Source organism: Sus scrofa, chromosome 5 (genome assembly GCF_054392235.1).
Source record: "Sus scrofa isolate SSC_HxYL_T2T_F1_AM1 chromosome 5, Sscrofa_HxYL_maternal_Yorkshire_Landrace_v2.0, whole genome shotgun sequence".
Lineage (NCBI taxonomy): Eukaryota > Metazoa > Chordata > Mammalia > Artiodactyla > Suidae > Sus > Sus scrofa.
Window position 1 is genome coordinate 108,220,512 of NC_139387.1, and position 15,017 is coordinate 108,235,528.

At 37.9% G+C, this 15,017-nt stretch overlaps 1 protein-coding gene across 4 annotated transcripts in view; it reads right to left on the reverse strand.

Annotated features, from left to right (window-relative positions):
* The window catches only part of PTPRQ (protein tyrosine phosphatase receptor type Q), a 224,236-nt gene that overhangs the window by 188,687 nt on the left and 20,532 nt on the right, over nucleotides 1-15,017 (reverse strand). For all 4 annotated transcript variants that reach the window (XR_014804594.1, XM_084957734.1, XM_021093069.2 and 1 more), the window contains 6 exons: nucleotides 12,569-12,741; nucleotides 3,581-3,758; nucleotides 2,032-2,193; nucleotides 1,756-1,935; nucleotides 1,050-1,157; nucleotides 626-907 (listed from right to left, as the gene is read on the reverse strand). Coding sequence is in view for 3 of the 4 variants with exons in the window: in XM_084957734.1 (XP_084813860.1) it covers nucleotides 626-907; nucleotides 1,050-1,157; nucleotides 1,756-1,935; nucleotides 2,032-2,193; nucleotides 3,581-3,758; nucleotides 12,569-12,741 (1,083 nt within the window). In the remaining variant the exon portion in view is untranslated. The remainder of the gene's footprint in view (nucleotides 1-625; nucleotides 908-1,049; nucleotides 1,158-1,755; nucleotides 1,936-2,031; nucleotides 2,194-3,580; nucleotides 3,759-12,568; nucleotides 12,742-15,017) is intronic.

Here is a 15,017-nt window from a genome sequence, read left to right on the forward strand (position 1 = left end):
TTATACAGGATACATTCACAGGCCACCCAACAACCTCTCTAATGCCCATTCCACCTGACTCCTTAAGATTCAGGTCAAAGGCTACCTCCTCTAAAAGGCTGCCCCAGGCAGGCCCTTTCTGTGCTCAGACTCTGCATCTCTGCCTATATACATATCTTCAGGGATGTATATATTGTGTGTGTATACACACATGTATGTATACATATGTACAGAATTTACATATACACATATAAGCTATATAAACCTACATATATCCATCTATTGATATATTTCTACGTAACCTGCACATACATATGCACATCTATGCATATATATGTATGAATTAGATACATCTGTATCTAGAGATGTATCTGCATGCAGAGAAAATATAATAGAGTGTATATAGTATAGGAAACTATGCTTATGAGTGTGTGTCTGTTTTTTACCTAATTTGAAAGCAAGCAGTTATTCAACCTCAAATTTGTAGGTACACTGAAAGCACCTTTGATTTCTCAAGGTACTTCATGTGAAAAAAAAACCAATTTTTATTTTAGAATTCCCTCATATGAAGTGGGGGTTTAAAAATTTACAGAGCAAGTCAGCCACGTTTACTTCATTCTTATGTATCAAACAAGAAAAAGCTTACCCGTCTCAGAAGTGCTAACGGACAGTAAAGAAGACAACTGACTGCCATGTCCAAATCTGGTGTACGATCTTACTGAAATGTTATAGCGGGTGTAAGGTTTCAAGCCTCTTAAAGTTATGTTCGTTGTTGAGGTGTTCTTCGTAACTAAGGTATCTGTATTCTTACAGAGTACTTCATAAGCAACAATAATCCCATTGGGTTTCTCAGGTGGTGACCACTTCAAACTTATCTCACGAGCCGAAACATCAATAACTTCAACATCTCGAGGTGATGATTCTGGTTCTGGGGGAAGACAACAAAGTTTTGAAAACATGGATTTATCTCATGCTTATTGCTTCAGACACTAAAGGCAGCATGAGGTCGATGGCAGTAAACACACACCACCACTTGCTTCTTTTATCAAATCGGCATGTGGCATGCTTACCATCCTCGGGAGTTCTCACAAAGATGTCATTCGCTTCCGACAGAGAACTTTCTCCAACATTGGTTGAGGCAGCCACTCTCATTTTATATTTTGTGTATTTCTTTAACCCTGTAAGGACAACAGGTAATTTTTTTTAAGTCCTTAAAATAACATTCTTGGAGTCGTGCCATTTAACATAGGCCTAGGGAAAACAGCTGATTTGGCAGACGGGTTCTCTAAAAGTCAGCCTCCTTATCATCTCAATCTCTCAACCTTCTTTGGAATGAGAGAATTTCCATGTCTATGATGTTTTAGTTCTTCCCCAAAATATTAAGGCAATATTCTGAGGCTGAAAAAATAATTTTTGGCACACTGCAAGGAATATAGTTGATTTGGCACAAATACCCCACCGGCTCAGTTACTTCAGCTGATTGACACAGTCAATCAAGCCTTCAGTACTGAGTTATTTTGAGGAGCCAGGCATAAAATTCCCTGGGTTAAATATATTCCTAGGATACCTGTGATCTGATGACTTTATTTCTTTGCAGATAAAGATCATTAAAGAAAAACACATCTAACCAAGTTATTGCTGCAAGTATTTTTCACACTACCCATGGGAGCAAAGCACAACAAAATCTGCAATGATGCAACAAGGGTCCTAGAGTGTTTAAGGCATAGAGAGGTGCATATTTTCCATCAGAGTAGGAATGTTAAAACTTTATTCTACCTGTTATGAGAAAGCTGTTATCTACAGTAGTCATCTGGAATGCTCTGTTTGTATCCAGTTCCATTGCATAAATTGTATAATGAGTTATTTTTCCATTGGGATATTCTGGAGGATCCCAAAATAACAAAATAGATGAAGAGCTAATATTTTTATAGTTTATAACTTGAATGGAGCTTGGCACTTGAGAAGAAGAATGAAGAATTAATACGAATGAAAATATTACAACATACAAGAGCAGTATTTACAGGTACTTATTTCAAAGGAAGGCATTCTTACCTTGCTCACGTGTCCTCACGCTGAGAGCCGTTGGTGGTCCTTCTCCCATGATGGTGAAAGCAGATACACTAATCATGTGCTCAGTGAAAGGTACCAGTCTCCTGATAACGTAAGACAGCTGTTCAGCAGCAATGTCAGCGATATACTGACTCCTCGTAGTTCCTATTTGAAATTAGTTTTTCAGAGAATTAAAGAGGTGTTTGGGCCTCACGATCAAGACCGCTTTTGCTCACACAGTGAAATTTTAAACCCAATTTCCCATTATTCATTAACCCTCCATGTAAGCCTTTATATGAAAGGCACATATAAAATAATAAATACATTGGATAAACCCGACAATATTTCTAAACATTCTGTGCTCAAAATGTAGTTTTACTAGTTGTCATACACTATCCCAGAACATGAGATTCGTGTTTTGAAAAAATATAACTATCTTAAAAAGACAGGCTAGGAATCTTTTTTTCTGAAAAGACACTGGGCAATAATATCAAAGTGAAATATTCTAGGTCAATCCCATGTTACAATATGAAAATCACAGAAATAAGTGTTTTTTGGAAGAAAAATTCACCATACATTTGCTACACCCATTAACGATTTAAAATAAGCATGCTTATATAACTGCCATATAAATATGTCTGGACAAGGATTTTTTTTAATGTTTAATGTTTTGTTTTGTTTTTTGCTTATTTAGAACTTGCACATCCAACAATGTTAATTAGCATTTAAGCCAAAGTATTTGAGGAAATATCTGATCAGAAGTCATAGGTGTCTTAATTTTTAGTGTTGCCCCAGGCTTCTTTGCTCAGGAAAAATAGATCAGTAAATAAAATAAATATATATTGAGTGCAATGTGATAATTTTGACTAATAAAAAAATAACACTTGTAATTTGGAATGGAACAAATACCAAATCAGAGAAAAGCAACAAGCAAAAAATTTTTCTCACTCAGCATTTTAGAAAAACCAGAGAGACAATTTAGATCTATGTCTTCTAACCAAGTAGTTTTAATTTGCTATATATGACATTCTCCTTCTAGAAACAATAAGATCCACTGACCCTAAAGAGCAAGTGCACACACTAATGACATCACCACGTCATCGGGGTCACCTACACCTGTTTATCACCCCATGCACTAGAGTTGTAACTTTCTGACCTATTTACCTTCCGTGACATCTGAAAACCTATTAGTCAAAAGCTGCGGAGAGTGTGAGGCCTGTAAATGATTTGAAGATATGTTAATCCCTTCCCATCACACCTGCTTTGGCAACTGTAATAACTGATTGTCTATGCAGCTTGGCTAGAGACTCTAGGGTGCTACTTTCTCTCGGAGGAAGGTCAGCTGGGTTAGGAGGGGCCAGCTCCTGCCTGTGTGGCATTTCCATTTGCTGCACGAGGTTATCTGACAGTTAAAGAAGAAAAAAATCTGACTCCAGCCCATGGACCATTAATAATTGGGTTGAACTCCCAGCTAAGGTTCCTATCTGCGCTTGCTAGTACCGATGGTTTACACTTCATGGAACAACAACAACAACAACAAAAATGGACTTACCAACTACTGAAGGCTGGTCTTCCGCTCTGCTCCTTGCAGGAAAGTTATGTGGATGAATATTGTATATAACTGAAGCAAGCGAGTACAGGTCGGAAGACATCTCCGCGGAGCCCTCAAATAATCCTGTCATTGACTCTACTATGGTCACAGTTTCTGGAGCCATGGGGTGGTTGATATACTGTAAATGAAAATAGATATTTGCAACGACCACTTGCACTTGTGACAGATACACTTAATAATGACTTAAGTACCAATTTCAAAAACTAATCATTTTGGAATCACACTTGTTTTAAAAGATAACATTATTTCCAAAACAACTGGTCTCCTTTACAGTCCAAGATTTCATTCTGAAGCTACTAAAATCTTGCCTCATTGTAATACACTGTGATCATTTCTGTATCTTAAAAGGCCAACACTGTACTGTGGGAAGAAGCAGATATTTGTTTCTGACTTGAGTTAGTTTCTTCGTAGTAAAATTAGACAGCTTCATGCAAAGGTTTAACTAGATAAGTGTTCTAGGCATTATGCTTTATTAAAACATATTTTGCTTTGCCATCTATAAATCCTCAGTTGTATACCAGGTTGAGGAGCCTGTGTGCCTACTGAACACATATCAATAATAATAGTTTAATCTATAATGAAGGAAAGTTACAGACATGAACAAAATTACATGACAATGGTTTTCAAGCAGAGTTCATGGCAGACCTATCCAAGGAATATTTTAGGTAACTATGATTGCCCCTAGATGCCATCATTTATTTCACATGTGTTAAGTTCACCAAAGTGCCAGATACTGAAGTGAAAACAAAATATCAGGAGTGCATTACAGATATATACAGTAGAGTTTTATGTTGGGGCAACAAGGACTTTCTCCCTTCTCTCCCACATTGCATAATGGATTGAAACACAGTAGCATTTGAATATAGCACAGGTTTGACGATACCAAAACAATATTAGTAATTGTGTCATTTTTGGTAATGAATTACTGAATGAATTAAAATGTCCATGTTTTTAGAAATCTGTACTTAGTCAAACATGTAAGAGCAGAAATATATGAAGTCTGGAATTAAAAATGCCCACATCAACAGCAACAACGAGAGCTGGGGCAAGAATAGCACCATTTGATAATGATTGAATCCAGGTAATGGGTTAATAGGGCCATATTATACTCTTTTTTCCCTCCATTTATATCACTTCAAAAATAATCAAAATGAAATAGTTTTGAAAAAAAAGGAAACGTTTTAAGAACTACCATCTTTTTTGTCAATGCCAAGTTCAACTTAAAAACTCACCTCCAACCCCCCCTCCCTTAAAGAAAATTATTCTTTCTCAATTCTATGTTCTTATACCCTTGGAATTTGTAATTAATTCATAATTAGGTTGTATTTATTTATAAAACTTGGTACAGCTGTGTTTTAATTATTTTACATGTTTTGAGGTTGTATTCAATCCTAGAGCCAAAAACAGGTTTTAATTTTTTATTAACATAAAGAATTTATTGTTTTTAAAAAACAATAAATGCTCAGGAAAAATCTTGAGAAGGCAAGAAATTTTAAGGCATTTTACTTATTTAACTAGTTACAATGACACATTATTTAAATATTAACTTTTCTGAGAAATAAAAGAATGGAGAAAAGATCCAAGGAAACCTCCAGTTCTTGAAGTGATATTAATAAAATGGAATTATATAAGTCTTGCTACATATTTAGCTAGAAAAGTACTGTGATAAAAAATAGGGAGATACATGTAAGATTTACTCTAAAAATATTATGATCAAGCACTCTGGATAAGGATCCCGACATGGGACAAATGAAAGACCTTCTGTCTTCCAAGACTCACTCAGCATTGCCTCCACAGGGAAATCAGAGAAGGCATGAATCACAAACGCATTATTCAGAGATGCTCTGGTATTCCAGTCAATAGTTTATGCCTGGACCACACAGCTGTTTCCACTATTAATCAGCCCTCCTTTGAGAATCTACTGTGTACAAAGCAGTAGAGGTACAACAGGGTAGTACAAAGAATGTCCCCTGAACCACTATTTTGCATTAAATCTCTCAATATTTTGTATATATGTCAGATAAATTACTGAGGGTTAACCATGGTATCTCATCAATTAACTAAGTTAAGCACATCTGTTGACCAACTGCTGTTTCAGCCTAAGAGTTGACCTGAGTAATTTTAACTATATTAATTTCCCCCAAATTCTTCCAAACACATTGGAAAGACTCTCCTTAACTGCGAATGGTTTGAGCCTTGGTTTTGTAAAATCCCAGAATGTAACTAATTATCACTCAGTGTGCCATGCTGTGAATATTTCCTATACTTTGCATCTTGTTAAAAAGGCACTCGGTATTACATTTTTTGAAGGATGAAAAAGTAAGTAATTTTAAGAGCAAAAATGATGGGAAAGAATTAGAACTTAAGAGAGTAACAGGAAGGGGCTGAGAGAAGCAGGAAGGGAAATGAGGGCAACAGTAGGGAACAAAGACCCATCACAGCTCCCAAAATCTTTGGACTCACTGAGTTAGCCCAGTGTTCTCAACCTCAGCACTACTGCTATTCTGTGTTAGATTAAGTTTTTGCTATAGGGAGCATGTCGGGCATTGTAGGAAGTTTAGCAGCAACCCTGGTTCCACCCACTAGAAGCATCTTCACAGTAGTTAACAATAAAACATGTCTCCAGAGATTGCCAAATGTCTCCTGCCTATGGTTGAGAACAACTGAGTTAGGGAATGTCACAATTCATCAACACGAGAGGCCTCTCATATGCTATTCAGGAATCTTTGGAATTTACGTGAAAGAATTAGAAGTCTTCAGAATTAAGTTCCTAATTCACCTGAATAAACCAAGCTGATTCTACATGTAACAGTCTTCATTATAGCTAATGTGACTTTATTTAAAAAATAAAACAACCCTCTGTTATATCTGTCAATTTCCACACACTGGAAGTCTACTCAACTGAATTAACGAAAATTTTGACTTCTTCTTAAGAAATACTTCTATGTATTTATTATAAACTATAACGTGATTGGTGCTATTATCAACCAGTGGTAAAAAGAAATTTACAATCAGCACATGTTTGGAAGCCTTCTAATGGATATTGTATCATTCTGCATAATATTTTGGGGACAAATCCTTATGTTTATGTTTCTAATGCTCAATAAAGTATACTTGTCTCAAGCATTCTTAAACTACTCCCAAGTTCTGTCCTTAGCCTCATTCTGAAGCTATTGGCCAATAATTTAGGTGGTTTTCTTCTCATGTTCTTCACTGACAAACACTGATAGGCTTGAGGAATGTGTTGAATAAAAAACCTACATGAATTTCAGAAATTTGTAACACTACATAGCAAGATGGTGTCTTTTTACGCCAGGATTCAATTAGAATAACAAGCTCAGGATGAGATCAGAAATTCAACTAGAGAGCAATCCACGGAGGGATGACTTTAGGGTTTTTCAAACTTCTGTCTCGGTGGAATGAGTCTCCCAAAGAAATCTCTTTTACTCTTTGCATTGACAGAAGCAGAAAATTTACACCAAAGGAGAAAATATTTCTGCTCAATTTGGCTCTAGTCAAATTACAAAGTGGAATACTGTCTGCAGCTGAGGCAGAGATTCATTGGCAAACTGGAAAATATACACAGGAGAGTAACCAATAACATGAAGGACCTGGAAACCATGGCTGATGAGAAACTGAGGATGTTAAGCCTTAGGGAAACCATGACCATTGTCTTCGAAGGATAAAAGATCAAATCGTCATATATTGTCATTACTACCGAAGAGACTCTAACATCTAAAGCCACTACGTACAAGCACACTGCTAAATGATATCACTTCATTTTAGCCCAGAGAATAAGATATTATTCTCTCCTTCTCATAGTCAACTGTTCAAGTTCACAAAATCAGTTATAGCAGAGGTAGGGTTGGGACACATTTCCCTGGCTGCAATTCCTAAATTTAAAGTCACTATAATCTGCTATGTGTGTCCGGAGAGGAGAGAGAGGACAGACTGACAAACATTAGAGGGCAAATATTTTAGTTCAAAGCAGTGAAAAAACAGGTTAGTTTCTTATTTATCCATATCTATTCTGGATATTAGAGTGCCTAGAACTTTATAGATACTTAAGAAATGCATGCCCGTGAGACTCTACACAAGCAGGACTTAAAGCTTATACGATAGGAGCTGTTCTTGTGGTAGTAGACACTGTCAGAGTTGATCAACTATTTTAGCAGATGTTGAATTTGTAATCATTTATTAGGCATGTCGTAGATGAGATGCATATATATGCCTGGAAGTTGAAATAAAAGTCCTCAAACCCCAAGGTTAAATTTTCTATGTATTTTTTTCAAACATGTGTTTAAATATTGAGGATAAAATCTTATACATATTTCAGCATGCTCAGATAACCCCTGCTTATTAAGAAACAAATAAAAATCAAGACAAGTCATTGGAAAAAATTTCAATAAAGGTTATGAGATCAAATCAAGCCTAACACAGAATGATTATGTTTTAATACTTTGTGTCATCATCATGATATATGCACATGGCTATAAATACAAAAAGGATTTAAAGTGAAACCAACAGTTTCCTGTTTGTACCTTTCTAATGGCAAGTCTTACTCTGCAGAAGCAACACTTTTTTTGAGATTTTGGAATCATTTCTCCATACATTTATTTTTAACTGAGATACAATTGACATACAACATTATATTACTTGCAAGTGTACAACATAATGATTCAATATCTGTATAGTTGTTGGGAACAACTCTTTAACCATTTCTATTTTCAGTTCTTATGGCTTTACTTCCAAAACCACTAAATAATAAGTCTATACTACTCTGCTCAGGCTCAATTACTTTAGATGGTATCTATTGATTTTCTGCTATGCTGGTGAGCAGTGAGATTACCTAAATAAATGCATGTTCACATTCCCAGTCCATTCTCATTCCTTAGTTACTTTTCTAGTAAGTAATACACTTAAACCTAGAAGGATTATTCTCACAGACATGTGAAATACAAAACAGTGGAGAGCCTTTCTCACGATTCCCTCCACTGTCCCTGCCTCCTGCCATTCACGTTTTTGTCTAATCCCTTTCTCTCACGTGGGAACTATGATTTGCATCTAAACAATGGAATAAGGCAAAGGTGATGAATATCATTACCACGGCCACATTCCTCTACACAGACTCCTCCTCACTGGCTTGAAGAAGTAAATGGCCATGCTGGGGAAGTTGTGAGGCAGGAAACTATGGGAGGCCTCTACGAGCTAGAGCTAAGGGAAGTCACAAGCCAAAGGGCCAGCAGGAATCCAGGGCCCTCAGTTCCATAGTCAAAAGGAAGTTAAGTCTGCAAAAAATCTGAATGAGCCTGGAAGTGGATTCTTCCCCAGTCAAGCTTCCATCTGAGAGCACGGTATAGCATGCCCCTTAACTGCAGCTAGATAAGACCCTTAGCGGTAAACCCATCTAAGAGGTCTGGATGCCTGGCCCACAGAACTGTGAGATGTTACATGTGGGTTGTGTTCAGATTGTAGCAAATTGTTATACAGTAACGGGAAACTAATGTAATAAGCTAACAAAAATATTCCAGGCAAGAGACCACGCCATCCTGAGATGGGGTGGGGACACAGGAATGAACTATAGAGGCTGGAAGGTCACCCTGCAGGGGTGAAATAGCTGACCTTAATCCTGAGTGGCTACCGAACACTAAGTATAGTCAGAGAGGTAACTCCAAGGTTTCAAGCCCTTATCAAGAGAGGATAATGATACCAAAAAAAAAAAAAAAAGAGAGAGAGAGAGAGACATCAGGCATATAAAAATGACATAAAAGCCTTCCAAATACTAAGACAAATACCTTCAGATCTGAGATCTGTGGTGTGCCCAGATCTGTGGGGTTAGGGAATTCTAAGCCTGTTGTTTGGTATCTGGGTTTCAAGTCAGCCCCTCTCCAGGTCTTGTTCTTGACCACTGAAATTATTAATGTCCTAGACAGACTTTCTTCTTGTGTCCTTTATAAACTTTATAGGTCGCCATCACTGTCCTAGAATCTCTGTCTAGTATCTGTCCTTCATCCCAATATCACCTCCTTCCCATCATGAACCAAGTCCTGTTATCCCCCAAAAGGATGATTGTTTGGTTTTGTTCTGTTTGATGGGGGTAAATGAGTTTAGATGTAATGAGCCCTGGCCGAACTTCTCCACAAATGGTTGTAATTAGGGATGCAGAGTGTCCAAGAGAAAAAAATCATTGCGGAAAATAAGGCAAAAGAGTCATGCAAATAGGAAGCAGTGAGTGAAACAGCGAGGCCATCAAAAGAAAGGGTAATGAGACGGCTGAAAACAGAATGCTCTGGAATTCCTTTATAATGAAGGAGTTAGAAAATTACGAAAAAGCTAACTTGTTATTTTCTTCATTTTTCATTGCACAAGGCCTAAATGATTGCAGAGTCACAGTGTGCAAAAGCAGAGCAAAGTATTAGAGGAAAATGGTTGTGTCAAAAGCTGGAGAGCAGGAGGCAGAGGGAATGATATTGGAGGAGACAGGGAGGAGGAGGACAGTTATAAATATGCCCACCGTGTACGACACTGAGGAGGTCACTGGTGACTTCTTACAATTTTTTTTTTTTTTTTTTTTGTCTTTTGTCCTTTTAGGGCCGAACCCACAGCATATGGAGGTTCCCAGGCTAGGGGTTAATCGGAGCTGTAGCTGCTGGCCTAAACCAGAGCCACAGCAATGCCAGATCCAAGCCATGTCTGTGACCTACACCATAGCTCACAGCAATGCCGGATCCTTAACCCACTGAGCAAGGCCAGGGATCGAACCTGCAACCTCATAGTTTCTAGTCAGATTTGTTTCCACTGCACCACGACAGGAATTCCTAAAGAATTCTTAAGACAAGGTGTGGAGGCTACACTCTGAGAAGCTGAAGAATGAATGCAAGAGTCTTTATCCTATAGCAAGGTTAAAGAAAACAATAATAAATGAATTCAATAAGCCAGAGGGTTTATCCATTATCTTTTTTTACTCCTCACTGTATAAGGGGAGTATATAAACTCTGCTTTAAAAATGAGGGCACCAAGTCTCCCAAAGTTGACTTGTCCAAGGTCACAGAGCTAGAAAAGGGCAGAGCCAGGGCCAGGATCCTGGTTCGCTTGGATTTAGAGCCTCTGCTATATGTTTCCCCCTTCAACCTCTTGAAAAGTGAACCCAAACGCCAATCACATGGGGGAGCAGAAATATCAGTCACAGGCCTGATCTAATAAAGAAAGGTACCGTCACAGAAATAAAGAGAAGTATAATGTCTCCTTTTGTGAGACCTAAGGAAACTAACCTTGAGTCCTAATGAGGGGGAAAGACCGAAGGCCATGATTAATAATTAAACAGGTCAAGATTATTTTGCACTAAACTCACCTTATATCAGATAAAGTTCTAAGCACTTTACACACATTAACCCATTAAATCCTCATTAACAACCCTATGTTATAGGAACTCTTACGGGGTTCCTATCTTAGAGAAGAGAGAACGGAAGTTCAGAGAGGTCAGGCTTACTGTTTAACCATCAGTCAGGGAAAAATCAAGGTCTAAACCCAAGCATTCTGTCTTCTAGGCCCATGCACTTAACCTCGCTGCTGTGCAGTGCAGTAAGTAACCGAGTTAGAGTATAATCCCAGATTTGTGCAGTACCAAACTCACATTCTCCCTACTATGTCACAGGGACTGCAGATCATATAGACAATGGCAGAATCACAAAGACGTCTTTCTAGAAACTTTCAGTTTCAAGAGAAAAACAGGTGTGACTGGTCACTCAACAGAGGACATTAGCAGAAGTGGGAGACCTGTCACCTACTCCTAAAAAGGGGAAGTACCTAATTGAAGGCCTTCTCAGCAGAAACAGAGGGCTAAGCTTTTGCCCTTTGCCTGAGCTGTCAACTCAAGGATCGGAGAACGCATAATTCAAATCTTTTGCACAGAGGAATGAAGGTAACATTAGATTAAAAGGGGACCCTGGGCTGGAGATATCAAACAACCTGGAGTGAGAAATCCTGGCTGGCCAGGATGCACGGAGCACACAGTAAGGTCAACTTTCAGGTAAGTGTCGGAATGGAGGAAGGCTGGGACTATGAATAGAATGGACAGCATATGCAGAAAAGAAGAACAGAAGCGCTAGAGGGAGCAGTGATTGTGGACCAAAGGACGAAGCCAACTGTGGAAGAACCATCAGGCAGTACCTCCACGGTGCGGTGACAGATACACTCACTGCTCCTAAGTTCATTTTTTTGTGAGCCCCAGGAGTCACCAATATCTGGATACAACTGCCTGGAGTCTTAAAGGGAACTCAACAGCTGACTGGATGAGGTGAATAAAGACTGTGAAGGAAAATCAATGCTGCCTGTATGTCTCAACAAAACAAAGGGGAAAAAAGGAGTTCTGGTGTGAACAGAAGCAAACACAGTGTCCTCTTATTTCATATCAGTGAAAAGATTTCATCCCCTTTATTTATTTATTTGACATCTTTAATCAAATATATATTATTTGTTTTTAAATGAGGCAGCTTTGAGAAATCTGGCCTCCAAAGACGAAACAGGACAAATGGTTTGTCAACAAAGGCTACTGAAATTACTGTGCCTTTCTTCGGCAACGGTTTCAAATTGCAAACACAGCCTTAGAAGGAGTATTTCAATCATAACAGAAGTTTCTAAACAATTAAGAATTACCATAATAATATTCACTTACGGAAATACCTTCAGTCCTGCCTAATTGCTCAATAATCACTTTTCATATGCTGTGGAAAAGTCATAGCACTTAACTAATAATATATGTCCTAAAATGCAATATGATGAGCTAGCTTATCAGCATGGCCTAAATTTACTTTCTTTGTACTTTGAAGCTTATCCAATAGTTTACGCTCACATGTTGGCAAATCACCCATATTATCAGGGCCAAATCCAAGCAGAAAGGGCTCCCCAGTATACGACTTAAACACATACCTCATCTCTTCCCGTGAGCAAAGTGTTTTCCAAAATTACTCCCGTCTCGGAAGCTAATACTTTCACTCGATATTGGTTAATGATTCCATTTGGTTGCCGTGGTTTCTTCCAAGTGATTCTTACTTCTGTGGCTTCCACGTCTGCAACTTGCAAATCAAATACCGCACCTGGAACTAAAAAAGAGAATAGAAGAGGGAAATTTAAAAATATACTGTTCCCATCATGGCACAGCAGAAATGAATCCGACTAGGAGCCATGAGGTTGTGGGTTCAATCCCTGACCTCGCTCAGTGGGTTAAGGATCAGGCGTTGCCATGAGCTGAGGTGTAGGTCGCAGATGTGGCTGGGATCTGGCGTTGCCGTGGCTGTGGTGTAGGCTGGCAGCTACAGCTCTGATTCGACCCCTAGCCTGGGAACCTCCATGTGTCGTGGGTGTGGCCCCAAAAAGCGGAAAAAAAAAAATATATATATATACGTATATGTATATATTCTCAAATTTTAAAAGTTCCCCAAAATCTTATTTCTTGATTTATAAGATATGTAAGCAATTCTATTAGAAAACAGATCAAAACAATTTACTAATATATTAACAAATGCATAAAAGTGTTTTAAGTACACAGATATTTACAGTTAAATTTCTACACGTTGTTCTCAAAAATGTACATTGGAAATAGGATAACAAAATGTCATTTGTTCAAAACAAATTAATTAATAAAAATAACTCCTCAGGGAAAGTTGTTTGACAAATGCCCAGGAGATGCCTTGAAGGCTTTATAAAAATTATAATAACATACCAAAAGATAATATGCAGAGTACTTGGAATGCAATTACATGTAGGTGGTAAATTCAATTGGGCAATTTTCAATTTATTATATTAAACTGTTTGGAGAGTTGACTGATTTTATCTGATTTTATAAACTAATTAAGTGAATCTCAAACTTCAGATGCCCTCTTTGCAGTAGTAAAGAAAAAGAGGAAAAACTAACAATTTGTTTAAGATAAAGCACCAAGTACTTAATCAAATTCTAGTTAGAAGTCACCAAGTGGTGATCATTTTGGGTTTTTTTTTTTTTTTTTTTTTTTTTGCTTTTTACTTTTTTAGGGCCACACCCGAGGCATATGGAGGTTCCCAGGCTAGGGGTCTAATCAGAGCTACAGCTGCCGGCCTACACCACAGCCACAGCAATGCAAGATCCGAGCCATGTCTGTGACCGACACCACAGCTCATGGCAATGCTGGATCCTTAACCCACTAAGCGAGGCCAGGGATCAAACCCGCAGCCTCATGGTTCCTATTAGGTTTCATCTCTGTTGCGCCAAGATGGGAACTCCCATTTTGTAATGTATAAAAGTATCAAATCACTAAGTTGTACATCTGAAACTAACATAATATCGTCAGTCAAAAATGAATTAATGAATGAATGTCACCAAGAGCAACACCTAGGAAACCTCCCAGCGCCACAAAAGTAATGAACCAAGAAGAAACCTACTCTGGGAATGCGTTCACTTTGGTTTACAGCTCATCACAGCTCATCTTATGATTATAAATAACCAATCCACCTCCCCACCATTAGTTTCTTTATAAAAGAGTATGACTAGGAGTTCCCGTCGTGGCGCAGTGGTTAACAAATCCGACTAGGAACCATGAGGTTGCGGGTTCCACCCCTGCCCTTGCTCAGTGGGTTAAGGACCCGGTGTTGCCATGAGCTGTGGTGTAGGTCACAGACGCGGCTCGGATCCCGAGTTGCTGTGGCTCTGGCGTAGGCCGGCGGCTACAGCTCCGATTCGACCCCTAGCCTGGGAACCTCTATGTGCCGCAGGAGCGGCCCAAAGAAATAGCAAAAAGACAAAAAAAAAAAAAAAAAAAAAAAGAGTGTGACTAAATCTTTCCTATCACTATACAAGATTACTGTAAGGAATGAATGGTTCAAGAAAGAGAAAATGCGACATAAGAATATTGTCCTTTATGATGAGGACATGGTCGCACATTAATAAATTACACATTAATTTCCCTAAGCTGAGATATTTTACAGTGATACAAGTTCAGCAAATTCCAGTTATAAGAAAGGCACATTAGGGGTATAACATAAATGAAGAATGACTCTACTGTTCTTTAAGATAACAGAAAGGAAATGAAAATTAACATTATGTATAATATAAATAATTTACTATTATGACAATATAAATTATAACATTATAAATACTGTTTATAATTAATGAACTTAATTATGCTTAAGGTAATGATGTAGTAAACTACTATAATCATATAGTAATTCATCCAATAGATTGAGGTTTTTTTCTCTGTCTCTATAAAATAATCTGTACAAAAATCTCCCTAGATATTGTAACAATGTCAATATTTCCAAATGTTTATTGAATAGTTAATGGCTAGATGGATGAATAAATTATTCTGGACTATGAGCATATTATTTGATTATTGCAGTCAAGTTT